This window comes from Echinops telfairi, unplaced genomic scaffold, assembly GCF_000313985.2.
Source record: "Echinops telfairi isolate 266 unplaced genomic scaffold, ASM31398v2 ScPeMD7_7468;HRSCAF=8506_0, whole genome shotgun sequence".
Classification (NCBI taxonomy): domain Eukaryota; kingdom Metazoa; phylum Chordata; class Mammalia; order Afrosoricida; family Tenrecidae; genus Echinops; species Echinops telfairi.
The window spans coordinates 19373450-19390936 of NW_022111369.1; the positions used below are offsets into that span (position 1 = coordinate 19373450).

Consider the following 17487-nt stretch of genomic DNA (forward strand, 5'->3'; position numbering starts at 1 on the left):
AACTGATTGTCTTTGTGCAGGAAAGTGGCTTGCAGAGTTGGGTCCCCTTTGGACATTTATCAATTTATGCTAAAGTCATGTGACAACACTTAGGCAGGACAGACATCAAGCGGTCATGTTGCTGAAAGGTTGAAGGCAGAAGAGGTGTGCCTGCCAGCATGGCTGAGAATTTCCACTGTGAACATAAGAACTGTTTCCTTAGCATTTCTGATCTAGAATTGTAACTGTCAACTTCCCTAATAAACACCACAATCATGAGTATTTTCTGAAAGTTCTGTGTTACCACTACTACAGATAACCAAACCCAGTAGAGAATTCGAATGTCATGGAATGGACAGTGGTATCATAATAGGGTAAAGACGTTTGGAGGGCAAGGCATGATTGATCTCTGCCTCATAGGAATCATCTTTGGGTTGATATGAATGGAATTCTCTTTCCCCTTTGTGTTGTACCAGCAGCTCCATGGGAGAAAGACTGGCTTTCTACTCCCGCAAACAGTTACAGTCTTGGATTCCTACAGTGGGTCACTATGAGTTAGCATTTACTCATGGCCATGATTTTGGTTTTGGTGTTGTGTAGTAAGAGCAGGTCAGACAGCCCCTAAACCATTCAAAAGAGATCAACTCAAAACACACCACTAATACAGCCTTAGAGACAACCAGTCCTAAAAGGTATTATAACACCTGCATAGAGGTGAGGAGGAGGACTGGATATGACTAACTCATGTCTCATTTGGTTATTTTACCATAAGTGTTTCCATTCCATTTGAAGAGTCATTTTTCTTTTTCTTTATTTCCTGTAAAAAACTTGGCCTAAGATACAAGCATTTCTTAACAAGAAAAAAGTCAGTTTTATTTATTTTGCTCCACTTATTTCAATTCATTTTTTTACACTTGTACTCAATATGTTTTTATTTTATTATTTCTTCCAAAATGATTTTATTGTGAGCTAATACAGATATCCTATCATTCCGTAGTTCAGTCACATCGAGCAGTGTTGTACAATTGCTGCCACAATCAGTTTCAAGACGTTCTTGAACTCCTTCACATCAGCTCCCTTGTATCCCCCAGAAACCCTTATTTACTTGTGGTCTCTATAGGTGCATCAATCCTGGGTTTCATACACTGAAAAACAAACAAAAAAACCCATATAACAAATTTAAGAGGGTTACTCCCAATGACAAAATACACCTGAGATTAACCCCAATATGAAAAACAACAAGAAAAAAATGGCACAGAAAATGTTAAAAACCAGATCAGGCCCAATGTGCATCAGAGGAGGTCAACTGACAAGGTTTTAACCATTCAGGTCAGGTTTATCATTTTGAGCTCTTATAGTCATCTCTCCAATGCACTTTGTCTGGTTACTAGTTCAATTCTCTTTTGTGGTTTGAAATGGCCAATGTTAAATAAAGATTATCTGGTGTGAACAGATGTTTAGTCATACTGTTAAACATGATTTTGCTGGTTTAAGTTATACCCTTTGGAACTTCCTGATTAAATTCGCTTTAAAAAACAAAGCCAAAATGAAAATATATGTATTTTCTAAGTTTGTACTTAGAAAACAAGTTGTTCTTTCAAATATATTCTGGGAATCCTGTCACTCACCACATCCTGTCACTTGGCGCCCCTTTTTGCAAAGGAAGCTAACTCCTTGAAAAGGTGGTTAGCCCAAACCCTGCCATGTACAACTTTGCAAATAGTATAAAATCACAAAACACCCCCAGCGTGCCCTGCTTGCAGTTTTTAGCCAGATGACCATATGCATTACTGTTTCCTAGCATTACTACTAGGGTGCCTTAGCTATTTGTTCCTTGTTTTGAAACTGCCTTTTCTGTCAATAATAAAGTATGTTTTAAATGTTAAACAGACTTGTAGTTCTTTCCCTTCAAAAGAGGTTAGGAACTATAGCATATATTTTTGGAATACACTATTCACAGACTGTTTTAGAAAACTGCCTACCATAGGGTGTTAGATGAAAGCACACTCTCTTTGGTCATCTTCCTGCATCAGTATCAGAACTTAAAAAAACAAACTCACGGCCATCAAGTTGAATCTGACTCACAGAAACCCTATAGTACAGGGTGGGACTGCCCCCAATGTGAAAAGCTGCATAACCAACGCCAGTGTTGACAGCAATTAGTTTCTGTCTTCTCAGTTGCTGTGGGCATAATGGTAGCCACTTCCTTGTTTAAGCTGCAATAGACCATAGTGAAGTCCCAAGCACTGTAGCTTTCAGAAGTTAGGTAACAGAGTAAGAATGCTAGATACTTTAACGTCAGATATTTAGAGATCTAGTATGAGATATTACTTTAATTGTACAATCTAGGAAATGGTTGGAAGTGCAAGCTCTTTGTAGTTGTACATTGAGTCTTTCATTCGGCTTTAAAGACGCTAGAAACTGGGTCATAAAGAAAGCAACAAACAGTGTGTCTGCATACTTATCAGTGTAGTAGGTTCTTATAAATTATTCTGGCCACAGACTAAACAAAACAAACAGAATAAAATGGGACAAAACAAAACAAGGTATTTTGTAAGATCAGGTACCTGGCAAGCTCAGGAATGTCTACAGTCCCTGACAAGACCTTTTGTGGTCAAGGCCTCAGATCGCAGTTTTGTCTTTTTTTATCCTGTCCTGAAATCTTCTAAACTCCAGTCTGGTTTTTATATCAGTCCATTGCCTTGTCTAGGTTTTTATATCAGCCCATTGCTGATATAAAAGCACTGTGCTGCTGGAGTAGTTGAAGTCAAGGTTGAGTTTTGCATCTGCAAGTCCTATCTCACATAGCTCTGCCTGTCTATGTAAAATTATGTCAGTTCCTTATGTTTTAGTAACAAAGCATAAGAATTCAGCAATAAAGTGTAAGAACTCAGTAATAAAGCATAAGAATTCATAACTACTTGTTCCACCTATTGTTGGCCTCATGGCATCTAGTCACCAGCTATTTGTAACTTCTCAGAGAGACTATTTCTGATCTCAGGGATGGCTCCTCTGAAACTTGGAATGAAGGCTATCTCTTCCTGACAGCTAACTTTCATGCAAAATAAATACAAAGCAACAACAACAATAACAAAAAATTCACTGCCATTGAGTCAATGCTGACTCATAGTGACCCCATAGGACATGGTAAAACTGTCCTTTTGAGTTTCCAAGACTGTAACTCTTTATGGGAGTAGAAAGCTCTGTCCTCCTGAGGAGTGGTTGGTGGTTCTGAACTGCTGACCTCACAGTTAGCAGTTCAACGAGTAGCCATTATGCTCCCAGGTGTCCCCAAAGTGGACATAGCCATACAAATCTTTGACTCATACTAGCTGTATATAATAGATTTATTTGGGAAAAATCTTACAAGCAGAGATGTAGTGGAGTATACACCAGAGAGAAAAGTCTCCTGTTTGGGAGATTCTAATTTTGTATCACAGCAAGAATTTCTAATTCCTTCCTTGGGTCTTGAAACTTCCAGAAAACAGTTCTTGCATGTGCCAGCCTTTGAAAATGATGACAGATCCTGTGGCTAGCAATTGGCTCCAAAAATGTAGTCTCAAAAATGGAGGTTACTGAATACTTATGTATTTTGAGTGCTTATTATTAGAAATCAGAATTCTCACTTGTCAGTAATATTTTGCTTTTACAGGTGGCTATGCACCATTTCTTTCTTTGACTAATAGAGAAAGTTATTTTACTGTTGGCTGTAACAATGAGAAAGCTGTTCCAGGTCCAGGACACTACAATGTTTCAAAAGCACAGGTAAAAATTTAAATGTTTGAGTTAATAAAAATCATATGTTCTTCTTCTAGTACACCACAGTGCTTTTTGCCACATTTTATTTTCCCCCTATAATATCCTCTTCTTCCTTTTAATCTACATTTCATACTTAGAATACTAGAAAAATATGTTCAATGTTGATTGTGTGATTGTGTAGCTTTACTACTCCATTATATTCTAAAAAGCACCAAGCCTTGTTACATGCTGCACAGTCTTTGAGACTTTAGAATAGGGTCATTGCATGGTTTATGGCCCATGAATGTTGAGCAAATGGTCATTTCATGTAGTAGAAGGATGGTAATAGTGATGGAATTGGTTTCTGTCTCATATGTTACAGCTATAGCTATTGCCATCATCTCATCCCTACTATTTCTACATACTTCTAAGTTTGTGGCCAGAATATCTTTAATAGTTCATTCCTACTCAAAAACAGTGGTTCAATTCTAATTTCTTCATTTAGAGATAGTAACTTTTACCCTTTAAGTATAACTTTTGCATTTATATTTAGTGGTTCTTAGCTGATTCTAGCAAATTTTTAACTCTGTTGGGCACTCAGAATCAGTCAGTGACTAGTCTTCCTGAATTGATAATAGTAATCACTCAACCAGCCTTTTAGTGGTAAACAGTATAAAACATTTTTACGATAGACAGGCGGGTGGGGTGGGTGTTGGCGAATAACAAGTTTATAGGAAAGTCACTGGGGTGCCTTACTGATTCAAATGAAGAATGGAATAGTTAGGTCTCAAGGAAGGACAGGGCCAAGACAAATCCAGGTATTTCAGGAACTGAGCTTCTGGACCATTTCAATAGGGACTACCATTAAATAATTCAGTTCTATAATTCCCTCCCATTTAAAAAATGTATGTGTTTCACTGAAGATTACAATTCCCAGCAGGGAGCATCTGATTGCCTAGTTTTTGGTATGAATCCATACCAATTCCTGGGAGTAGAGGACCTTGTATTTACCAATGGATTCAAAACCACAAAGTATGAGGGAGGTTTGATTACCACAAGAATGGGAAATATACTGTTATGAGCAGATGATGGAAGTGATTCTGAGCAGATAAAATCAATATATTTTCATTGTATTTCGTCCCTTGACTTTCCAACTTCTCTCATGTATACAACATCCACACAAACACGCACACAGTTTTCCCCATACATATAACTTTTAAGAATGCAGTTATGCAACACAATGGTTTTCATTATACATAAGGAAGTATACATGCTCAGCAAGCATGCCTCCCTAGAGGTATACTTCTCCCTAGAGAAGCCAAACTAACTACAGAGTCCACAGATGACATTACGGTGTCACTGTAGAGCAAGTCTTAGATCTCTAGATGAAGGACATTTCTTCTCTTGTTCTTTGACATTCCTGTTTCTTTTCTTTTCCTTTTCTCTTTTTTTGGGTGTGCGTGTGTGTGTTGGCGTAAACACGTAGATTAAATTATAAATATAGCATGAAATAGTAAAAAGAATTGATTAGGTTGTGTGCTCTGGAGTTAGCCTGGGTTCTTAAATATCTCTGTAACTTCACAACTTCATCTTAACCAGTTAGCTCTCTGGGCTTTAGTTTCCTCCATTGTTAAATAGGGATAATAACTTTATAGAGTTGTTTTAAAGATGAAATGGGTTAGCAAGCACTTAGAATAGTGGCTGAGTATAATTAGCAATCAATGAATTTCTGCTATTCCTTATAACAATGGTAGAGGTAAAAAAGAGGGAAAATGAACTAGATGTAGGAAGCAAGTAAGCCTGATGGGATCATTGGTCTTATTTCTGCATCTGATCATGAAGCTCTGAATGGCTACGATTTTCCACTCCTCATTCTGTGTTCTCCATATCTTCAACCAGGGCATTATATGATGGAGCTTGGCACTTAATGGGCTGACCCACATCTTCAGTTCTATGGCGTTTGAGTTCTTGGTCATCCTACCTCTCATGCTTTTTAATGGCATTCTCTTGGCATTTGCACTGCATACAGGCAGTGCTGCAATAAACAATGCTTAGAACAAACCTGCACAGAAAGCCAAACTGCTGCCCCAAAGCCTCCATAAATGTCCTGGGAATGAATAACATAAAAGTGTTATTCATGGGGAGAAAAATAACGATGACACAGAAGAGACACACCAAAAAACATCAAAAAAGACTGTTCTAAACATTTCTTTAAGGACTGATTTCCACCTGAAATACCTGTCAGCCTTTTGAAGCTCACTTCAGAGGCACAGTCTCGGGTGGGGCTTGTGAAACACATTTGCTTTGGTTTGGTTTTGTAGGCCTGGGTTTCCTTTCACCTTTGATTCCTGTTCTGAAATGGAATTTTTCTCTTTTGTTTTGTGTTTTTATAGCACCCCTGGGTGGCACACTGGGCTCAGTAGAGGGATCTAACTGCAAGGTCCGTAGTCTGAAAGAGCCTTTTCTGTGGGGTGAAAGATGATGTTGTCTGTTCCCTTCAAGGTTGAAAGCCTGGGGAACCATATCAAACTGCTCTACTCTGTCTTAGAGGAGGGCCACTCTGAGTTAGAGTCAACATGAGGCAGTCGGTTACATACAGCAAATGTCAGTTTGTGTATTGAGTTAAAACGAAGAACTAATGACATCCTCTCATCTTAGTTTACAAACTCTATTTGCTCATATTAATATTTAGTAATCATCAACTGAGTATGAATTCTAAAATATTTCTTTCATTATATCATAGCTTGTTTTTCTCTCTTTAATTTAGTTCGATGTAAAAGGAGGCCGTAGTCTACAGTACAGTGACAAACGTTTTAAGAGGTTTATTTCAGACGGTCCGGGACCTGCATGTTATGATCAGTCTTATCCTAGAAAAATACACTTCAAGAACAAGAAAATACCTGAGGATAATGGACATTTTCAATGGGTGTGTTTTTTATAAATTATGCTTCAAAAGTCATTTATTTTAGTTAGAAGAAAACAGAAAAAATTATTTACATGTGGAATATGTTTCTAAAGCTTGGCTATCAAAATTACTAGATTTATTATTGTTCAATATTGTAGCTAGTTTTTAATTAAGTGAATGCTCAATGTTTGTAAAATTAATTTTAACTGTATTAACATATGACTTCATTTTTATTTTTTGCTCTTGACAAGTCTGCAGTCAGTTCCAATTCTATGATGAACAGAAAATCGAAGAGATTTTAAAACTACTTGGGTGGTTTGCCTGCAAACAAGGGCAAGTCTAAAAGTATTGCTGCTAGGGTCTCAGTTCATACATGCACAGCTTCTTTCCCCACAAAGCATCTCTCTGTCATCAGTGGATGGCAGCAGACAAGTGGTCTCTCTAATATCCTTGTCTTAATAACTTTTTTTTTGCAGGAAATAGGACAACCGGGGGGAGGGGGAACTTATTATCAAGAAGTTTCAAGAAAACTGAAACTGCATTAGTGAGGAAAAGGGCCAGGAACGTTGACTGAGCACATTTTCTTCCTGTCACAACAATGCACTTCAAGTGTATCCAGGGCTGTCATAGGAGATTTTGTTTGAGAAACGTTAGTCCAGCCATCCTACAACCCTGATTTCCCCCCTGCAGACTTCTTTTTGTTTCCCAAACTCAAAGAACATTTAAAAGGAACACATGTTGAGTCCCTTGAGGATGACAAAACTGGCATTTTGATGTGGTAGAAATCCGAGAGTGCAAAATCCTTCCAGGAATGTTTACAGAGATGGGAACACTACTTTCGAAAGTGTGGGTACCTCAATGGAGGATATGTTAAGCAGTAATAGCTTCACATTTTGACATTTTTGTTTAACTATAATTTTGTAGAATGACTTTTTGCTTACCCTGACATAGAGGAACTGGAAACCTTGCACTAATTACTGTTAAAATACAATGAAATTTAAAACACAGTTTCCAAAATAATAATAGCAACTCATAAAATAAAGTTGAGCGAGACATGTAGATAGCTATTAATGCAAGGCAAAATGGGAAGGTGCTAAATGAAAGATTATACTATTAAATGCTATCGGAATTTAAAAGAGGAGCACTCTACAAGTATTATGGGAAAGTATAGTTTGCATAGGAGCCCCAGTGGCACAGAGATTAAGCTCTAGGCTGCTAATGGAAAGCTCAGAGATTGGAATCCCCCATCTCTTCTATGGGAGAAAGATGTGGTTGTCTGGTTTACAGCTTTGGAAACACTATGGGATAGTTCTAATCTGTTCTATGCGATTGCTATGACTTGGAATCAACTAGAAGGTAGTGGTTTTATAGTTTGTAGAGGGTTTTTATAAAAGGTTGTTTTTCAGATAGAGCTTGGAGACTAGGATGGGAATATATGCATCTCAGGTATGAAGAATTACATGGGTGATGATACAGATATGAATTTTGTGAATGGTAGTGAAAAGATTATCTTGAAAGAAGTAAAGAATATACATAGGAGACTTGTAGGTGATATGTTTGCAAAGGAAGATTGCTCTTATATAATGAATCATTTAAAACTAAAGGCCCATTCTTTTGAATAAATAATATAGCCTTGTAGATTTTGGTTATGGTTTATTTAGTTCCTTCTTTTCGTTCTGTACTATTTACCATGTTGTTAGTGCTGTGGAGTCACTTCCGTTTCAGAGTGACCGTATGCACCACAGAGGGAAACATTGCCTAATCATGAGCCATCATCACAATTGTTGTATTTAAGCCCCTTGTTGAAGTCACTGTGTCAGTTCATCTTCATATAGTTCAATTCATTAAACTTTAACAAGTTCTTTCTTTGTTTATGAAGATGTATTTTGGAGGGAAATTCACTCAATATTATTCTGTTTTAATTTGATAATCAACTAGTATCACTGAAATGACATCATAGTAGCCTTTAATGATAAAAACATAAATTCTGCCAGGGACAGTATGTTTATAGTATACAGTGAACCCTCGTTTATCGCGGTTAATCGGTTCTAGACCCTACCGTGATAAATGAAATTCCGCGAAGTAGGATTCCTTATTTGTAAATCAAATATTTTCGTAGTTAGAGCATAGAGGACATGAAAAAACATCCTTTAGTCACCATTACACTCGTATTACCCAATTTATTAAACGAAAAAGGGAAAATACAGGAAAACATTTTGGACGTTACAATTATCATTTATTATTTATTATATTATTTATGGCATCTAGTTTACAGTATTACATATTTCACATACAGTATTATTATACATAGTTCTTACAAATACTGTAATCAATAGCCTATGAAATGACTTAAGGGATGTACTCTACAGGTGGGTCGCTGTCTTTTTCCTCTGAAGGAGCAGGTGTAGGCAGTGGGTGCTGTTACGCAAAAACCGCGATAGAGTGAAGCCGCGGAAGTCGAAGCGCGAAGTGGCGAGGGTTCACTGTAATTGTATGTGGGCATACATGTACTAGAGCATTTATGCATTTATCTAGAAACCACAGAAGATGAATATATTTTCTTAAGTTAATTTTCTAGATAACTTAACCTTTAAAATAGCAATGGGTATTCTTATTTGATATATTTTATGGTATTCTTTCTAATCTATATTAATTCTTCCTGTAATTTTCTTGTTACAAAAGGAAAAATTTGAAACAAGGATGATGACCTCAAAAGATCTCTGACTCTAAGATTAATATTCTGTTAAATTGTACACAGCATCTCTCAGTCTGAAATTGTGCATTATCTGACTATATATTGACATTTAACTTCACATAACTTACAAAGGCATAGTGTACATTCAATTTTATTTTAATATTATAGATACTTTCTTTGTGCCATCATCTGCACAATATAGGACTGAGAAGGAATGAAGCTAGGGGATATCACTGAAAAGTACAAAGTTTGTTTTGACTGGTAGGTGTTATGATAGCATAAATAACCACCTTAAATCTTCTATTGTTGATGTGACCACAGCAATGCTTGTTTTTTAAAAAAATCAATACCTGCATTGCAAAGCAAGATAAATAACTGAGCCACATGATAGAGAATTTTTGCCTTTGATGAGGACTCTTAGTTGTATTTGTCCGGTGCCAGCAAGTTGGTTCTGATTCATAGCAACCTATGTACAGCCGAATGAAACACTCCTGGGTATGATGAGCAACTAATTGGAGAAGCTGGATTATACGAAGAAGATCAGGATTGGAGGAAGGTTTATCAACAACCTGTGATATGCAAATAATGCACCATTGCTTAGTGAAAGTGAGGAAGACTTGAAGCACTTGCTGATGAAGATCAAGTATGGATTGTGACTCAATGTAAAGCAGACAAAAATCCTCAAAACTGGACCAATAGGTAACATTAGGGTACATGGAGAAAAGATTGAAATTTTCAAGGATTTCTTTTGCTTGGATCCATAATCAGTGCTCATTAAGCAGAAGTCAAGAGGTCAAAGGATGCATTGAATTGGGTAAACCCACCACATAAGACCTCTTAAAAATGTTGAAAGGCAAAGATTCCACTTTAAGGACTAAGGTGTGGCTGATCCAAGTTATGGTAGTTTCAAAAGGCTCATATGCATGTGAAAGTTAGATATTGAATAAGGTAGACAGACAAAGAACCGAAGCATTTGAATTATGGTGTTGGCAAGGAATATTAGTAGTACCATTGGCTGTCCAAAGATCAACCAAATCTGTCATGCAAGAAGTATGACCAAAATGATCCTTGGAGACAAGGATGGTGAAACTTCATCTCATACACTTTGGACCTGTAGTCAGGAGAGACCAGTCCCTGGAGAAGGACATCATGTTGGTAAAGTAGAGGGGCCGTGAAAACGAGGAAGGCCTTGACAAGATGAATTGACAGAGTGGTTGCAACAGTGGGCTCAAACATAACAACAACTGTGAAGATGGCTCTTTTAGTAGTGGCATATATTCTCTTAGTTTGTGTGATATGCTAAGAATTGAATTCATTTCTTTAAATTACCTTTTCAGAACAAACATCTTTGGTTTATGAAACCCATTACATTAATATTTAATGATCAATTTAGATAATCAATATTTGATTCTGAATTCCCTCTTCTTCTTGCCTTTGAGTCAATAATAGAAACTGTTTTCCTTACAGAAAAACTCAAGAGCACTTTCATCTTTCAGAACTATTGATGTCCCATCAATTCCTTCTTGTGAGAGGGCATATGGTTATCATATTAATGAGGATGACACTATTATAAAACATTTTCCACCAACTCATGACAGCACACTGGGTCCAGCATTTTATAAACCACAATATGTAAGTATAAAATATTTTACATAGACAATTGAAAGATTGCTTAACATTAGATATGTTTTTAGCTAATGTACTGCTAACTGTTGCAACAAATAGACCTCTGAATTTCAGTGGCTTAATACAATGCTTATTTTTCCTCATTCATGAATGCATTGCCTGTTGGCAAGTGACTTTACTCCATAGTGGGGGGGTTCAGGGGCCCAGGCTAATTCCATTCATGTTTCTCTCATTCCCTAGAATCTTGATGTCCTCTGTAGCCAGCTGATAGAAGGGAAAAGTTCATGGAGGATTGAGAGTGGGAGGTTTTTATGGGCCAGGCTGGGAAGTAAAGCTCAATCATATAACCACACTAACTGCCAGTTAGGCAGGGAAATATAGTCCGTGTACCTACATGTAAATTATTAGCTGCATCTACCACAATGTATATTCATATGCAATACATGTGAAAAAGCTTTAAAAAGCTCATTGGAAAATTCCATTATCTTTCAATGCCATTTTCCTTTAATTTCTTGAAGCCCTTTAGATACTCTTTTCTTAAGTTTAAGGTAAGAGCATTTTATTCATAAAAGAATTTGAACCTAATAGTACAAGCATTCCATAAACAAGTGTTAAAATATAAGGAACATCACTATGATTAAAAACATCATATAGCAGATCCATAATTTTGAATTTCATTCCTGGCAAAAAGTGAAGCAAAGTTCATTCAGCCAGTTGAAATATATGCTTATCCATTAGTACAGATGGATGAAAATAAATCATGTCTCCCTTTATTTAATTATAAGACATGAGTACTGAATACTTTAAGTCTGTTGTATTTTTATACTTTGGTGAAAACTGGAAGAAACCGTGTTAGTGAAACATTGGTCAATTCAGGCATGTTGTTGGTGTGAGGTGCTGTTGAGTAGGCCCCATATAGAGCCACCCTGTTTACAACAGCACAAAATGCTGCCCAGTCCTGCACCAGCCACACAACTGCTGCTATGGCTAAGCCTATTGCTGCAGTCACTGTCCATCCATCTGGTTGAGGATCTTCCTTTTTTTCTCTGTCCTTCTGCTTTCGCAAGTCCGATATCCTTTTCCAGGGACTGATAACTTGTCCAAACCATATCAGATGAAGTCTCTCTCTCCTTGCTTCTACGAAATATTCCAGCTGCACTTCTTTAAAGATAGATTTATTTGCTCTTTTGGCAGTTCCTTGTATATTCAATATTCGTCTCCAGCACCTTGATTCAAATTCAATATTCCTTATTGAATGTCCACATTTCACATGCATCTGAGGAGATTAAAAATACCATGGCTTGGCTAGATTAACCTTCGTTCTGAAAGTGATATTTATGCTCCTGAATGCTTAAGTGACTTTTTCTTCTGCAGTAGATTTGCCCAATGTAATGTGTCAGTTGATTTCTTGAATGTTGCTTCCATTAGCATTTATTGTCAATCCAAGTAAAATGAAATTCTTGACAACTTTAAATTTTTCTTTGTTTATTGTAATGTTGACAGTTGTTTCAGTTGTGATGATATTTTCTCTCCATTTAACTTTAAGTTACAATCTATACTGAAGATTATTAAATGTTTTCGGCTCTCTTCTTGGCTTTCAGCAGGCAAGGTTATATCATCTGCCTATTGCAGATTGTTAATAAGTCTTACTCCAATCCTGATTGTGGTAGCTACATATATGGTGTCAACTTGAGACTATTAAGTGTAAAGGGGTGGAGGTTAGCCTGTCAATCAGGTCGCAGCTTGATGATGTCATTTGGAGGTACAACAGAGATAAATAGCTCACTGTAGGCCAGATACACTCACTCCCTGCAAGACATTCCTGCTGCCAAACCACTGATGCACCCAGAGCCCTGGAACTAGATGAGTCACATGTAGACTGATGCTAATGCTGAGTTGCTTCCACCACCACTGGATCCACAAGACTTTCCACCCACTAGCCTGTGATCTCCCTGTATTCATCATCATTGCATGGCTGTGTGAGTCTAGAGGAATTTATGAACTAGTGTTAACATATGGGGTAATTTCGGACTTTTGGACTTGATCTGGACTGGGCTGGGATGTTTTCTTAGTGAACAATTGTTCTTTGATATAAAGTTCTCTCAAACATATGCGTGTCTCTGGATTTGTTTTTCTAGTCTACCCGGACTAAGACACTTCATGCCCTGTTGTTCACATAATTCAACTTCTTGAGTTATTTGTTTACTATTCCAATTGAATACATATGATGAAAGATACAGCACAGACCTATACCTTTCCTGATTTTTAGCCGTGCAGTATCCATTCCTTTGTTCATTGTGAGGGACTGACCCTTGGTCTATGTACAGGTTCTACATGAGACAGTGAAGTGTTTTGAGAGTCTCATTCTTAATGTTATCCATACTGTTTTATGATCCATGAGCCACATAAATGAATACCTTTGCAAGTTACTAAAACATGAGTTAAAAAGGATAGAAAGATAGCAGAGAATCCCAGAAAGATGTTTGCTTGTGCTTTGTTTCCTCCACAAAGGCATACTCCTTCAGAGTCCTTTAATCTTTTAGATTCCTTTTTCATTTTCCTTTTTAGCCTTCATAAATTTGGGGACTACTAGGTTAGCTATTTTGGATAGCATGTCTCATTTGTGTATTTGTTGTTATTTTCTCCTGATTAAAAAATAGCTTTACATTTTGTGTACAATAGTACTAAAATGATGTATTCTTTTTATATGTCATATATGCCGGCAGAGGATGTGGACGTATTCCATTACTTGTGATTTTTAATTGGGCTGGTGTCTTCCAATTTTATTTTATGAAGTTAAGATTTTTCCCTCTTAATATATATTTGTCAGGGAGTCACTTTAGTGGCCTAATGCATTGTACATATTTTATTTCTCATCAAACTCTCACCTAGTATTGCAGTGGTTCTCAACCTTCCTAATGCTGTAACCCTTTAATACCGTTCCTCATGTTGTGGTGACCCCATCACCAATACATTATTTTTGTTGCTACTTCATCACTGTAATTTTGCTACTGTTATGAATTGGGCGACCCTGTGAAAGGATTGTTTGACCCCCAAAGGAGTCATGACCCACAGGATGAGAAGTGATTCCTGAGTCATTTTCCTATGATGTTTGTCAAATGGTGAATTTCTAACTTCTTTTCTTGCTGAGATTGTTGATTGAATGTACAAATCATAATCAGTTTAGCAAATAGCTATATAGCAATATCCTTACCTATTTCCAGAGCCTTCTGTCTGTCTAGGGTGAGAATTTTCCACAGTAAGTGCTGATTCCTTTTTGCTGAACTATTCCTACTTTATCCCTTTTCTCTTGTACTTCATAATAAAAAGCAAGGAAAAAAACAGACTGCAACTTCCATATGTTGCTTGGGAGTTTCCTCAGTTAAGTATCTAAGTCCATCATTTACATAAGGTGCCATTGAGTTTTGACTCATACTCACCTTATACACAACCGAACAAAACACTGTTGGGTCCTGTGCCATCATCAAAATTGTTCCTACGCTCGATCCCATTGTTGCAGTCACTGTATCTATCTCATCTAGGGCCTTCCTCTTTTTCACTGCCCCTCTACTTTACTGAGCCTGGTGTCCTTCTCCAGGGACTGGTCTCCCCTCATAACACATCCAAAGTATGAAAGACAAAATCGCACTGTATTTGCCCCTAAGGAGCACTCTCGCTGTACTTCTTCCAAGACAGACCGGATGGTCTTTCAATAATCCGTGGTAATTTCAGTATTCTTCTCCAGCACTCCAGTTCAATGCATCAATTCTTACTCGGTCTTCCTTTTTCAATATCCAACTTTCACATGCATATGAAGCAATTAAAAATACCATGGCTTGGGTGAGGCACACCTTAGTCATAAAATAACACTGTTGCAGATTAGAGCTGGAAACACAGGGAATCCAGTACAGATAAACCCTTCAGGACCAATAATGAGAATGGAGATACCAGGAGGATAAGGGGAAAGTCGGGGGAGAAAGAGCGAATTGATCACAGGTTTGACATATAACCCCTCCAGGGGGACAAACAACAGAAAATTGGGTGAAGGAGACAGAGGATGATGTAAGATATGAAAATAATAATCTATAATTTATCAAGGGTTCATGAGGGAGGGAGGGTGGGTGAGGGTGGGAAAAATGAGAAGCTGGTATCAAGGGCTCAAGTAGAAAGAAAATGCTTTGAAAATGATGATGGCGAGGGGGGCCGCAAAAGTGTGTGTCGGGCTCTGGCTACTGTTATCCCTGGGAGTGACTGTTCTAGGGTGGCCTCAGGGCAGGCGGGGGCCACACCATCTCTGCACCCCAGTAAAGGTGGCCCCTGCAGTCTTGGCTGCGGAGAGGGTGGCGCTTTGTGATGCTCAGGCATCTCCCCATCCCAAAGGTGGCCTGATGGGAGCAGGCTGGGGTCCTTGCTCTGCTCTCCCACAGGGAGGGGAGCCATGCTAAGACGCCAACCTCAGGGACTTGGGTGGCTTGGGTTGGGTTCTTTTGGTACTGAGAGCTGTTCTAAGAGCAGAGGACAGCATGGGGCATTGTCAACAAACCAATTCTGAGTCTCCAAAAAAAAGGAAAAATGATGTCAACAAATGTACAAATGTGCTTGACACAATGGATGAATGTATGGTTTGTGATAAAAGCTGTAAGAGCCCCCAATAAAAGTATTTAATAAACAAAGACAGAAAAGATAAAAGAATTAAATAAAAACAATTTTTTTTAAAGGCTGTTGGTTATTCTCCAGAGTTTTGAAAAGGTTGATTTGGGCATTTTGGGGCCGTTCTCACTGCTTTATGGAAAGCACATTTTCAGAGGTCCTTAACTCTTGCTTTTCCAGCTGACTAATTCTTGGAGTATTAAAATGTTAAAATAAAACATCCCAGAATATTATTAGGTTTCTGTGGAACCTTAATACAAGCTGAATTTCTAGCAAGTTTTATTTTTTTAACTTGGAGTTGAGTCTTTGGGATATCTGTGGATACTTGAAGAAACCTAAATACTTGGGGATACATGATACACTGAGCCTTTTTGAATAACTTTTTTCTTTGCTCACTTCTGTTTTAAGTGCGTATGATGGTTTTTCCCACTGGGTGAATGTCCTATGGCAAATGTAGGAACTCTTCAGTGCGTTGCAATGCCAAATTAAGTAAGAGATGAAATAAATGGACAGACTTGAAGGAATTTTGGGGGGCTAGACAGCTGTAGTAGAATCTGGAAGGTAATGAAGATTTAGCAGGAATTTCTTGAGATGGTAGTTTGATTTTGTTAATTTTTTTTCTTATGGATGCACTAAAATAGTTCAAGTAAAAGTAATTGGCAGATGTTTTAAGACCTTAATTGATTGCTGCATGCTCTAAAATGTATGAAAAGCCCGGTTCAAAGGAGACTAGGGAAATGATAAGTCATAGAGATACTTCTTTTGTACACCCTGAAACTTCCCATTTCTTTCTAGCTGTGAGGTATTTTGTGCCAAGAACATTTTACTTTCTTGTTCTATGCTGTATGTGGTGTTTCAGATCTTGACTCTCTCAACATCTTAATCAGTATGATGTTATTAAGAGATTATTAAGAGGTGAATAAGAGGTTTAATAACATCATAATAATTCTGATTTTATTAACAGATGTTCATCATCAGTGACATGTTTTTAAATATTTAAATGCTTAGAATAACATGGAAGAAAAATTCTATTCAAATTGTAATGGCTTTTATAAAAGTCACATGTTTATAGAAATCACACAGTATAATATTAAAATGTCCCCAGGTTAGCACGTGCAATAGGAGGCAGTGTAATAGAACCCTGGATTGTTTCTTGGTTACATCTTAGTAGTTATTTGTCCTTGGCAATAACTTAAACTTGTGCGTTAATTTCCTCATCTGAAATATGGGGATGATCCTAATATGACCTGTTTTGAATTAATTGACTGATTTAGATTTAGATAAATGATCTAGGCTGTTTTTAGCATTAGATTGCTCAATACATGTACTGCACTTAGAATAAGTTTGGGCACATAATAAATACTATATATTTGTTATAATTATAACTTTTATTCCTAAGAAAAACAGAAGAAATATACTTGATATAAAACCCTACAAAGAATAAAATGAAAAATATTTGTTTAAATTAATCATAATTTGGGATTGATGGGCCTTTATGTAAATTTCAAACTAGATGAATAGCAAACTTCTATAATGATTATATGGTTTAATATCTTGGGAAGAAAAACATTGGTATAGTATATTGGAATTATTTTTTACGATAGATCTTTGGCCTTGACTTAAATGATTCTCTGCTTATTTTTAGCTTCATAAATCTCAGAGAGTAATTCTTGCTCAAAATTAGATTTTTTTGTATATGTTATTTCTTTGTTCTGGAATAAGACATCATTTGTTAGAATGTAGAATAATGCTTCCATGTTTTACCAGATATAAAAATCATTTTCACATGTGAATAGTGTTACTTTGAAATATAAAACTCAGTACCTTTCTAAGTTATTATTCATGAAAGACAGGTATAATAACAAGACAATTTATTTCACAATTTTAATAGATA

General features: G+C 37.0%; 1 protein-coding gene across 1 annotated transcript in view; it reads left to right on the forward strand.

Annotated features, from left to right (window-relative positions):
* Positions 1-17487, forward strand: part of STPG2 (sperm tail PG-rich repeat containing 2) — a 583185-nt gene that overhangs the window by 16523 nt on the left and 549175 nt on the right. The window contains exons 2-4 of the mRNA XM_045284289.1: positions 3632-3744; positions 6485-6643; positions 10785-10949. Of these exons, the coding sequence (XP_045140224.1) occupies positions 3632-3744; positions 6485-6643; positions 10785-10949 (437 nt within the window). The remainder of the gene's footprint in view (positions 1-3631; positions 3745-6484; positions 6644-10784; positions 10950-17487) is intronic.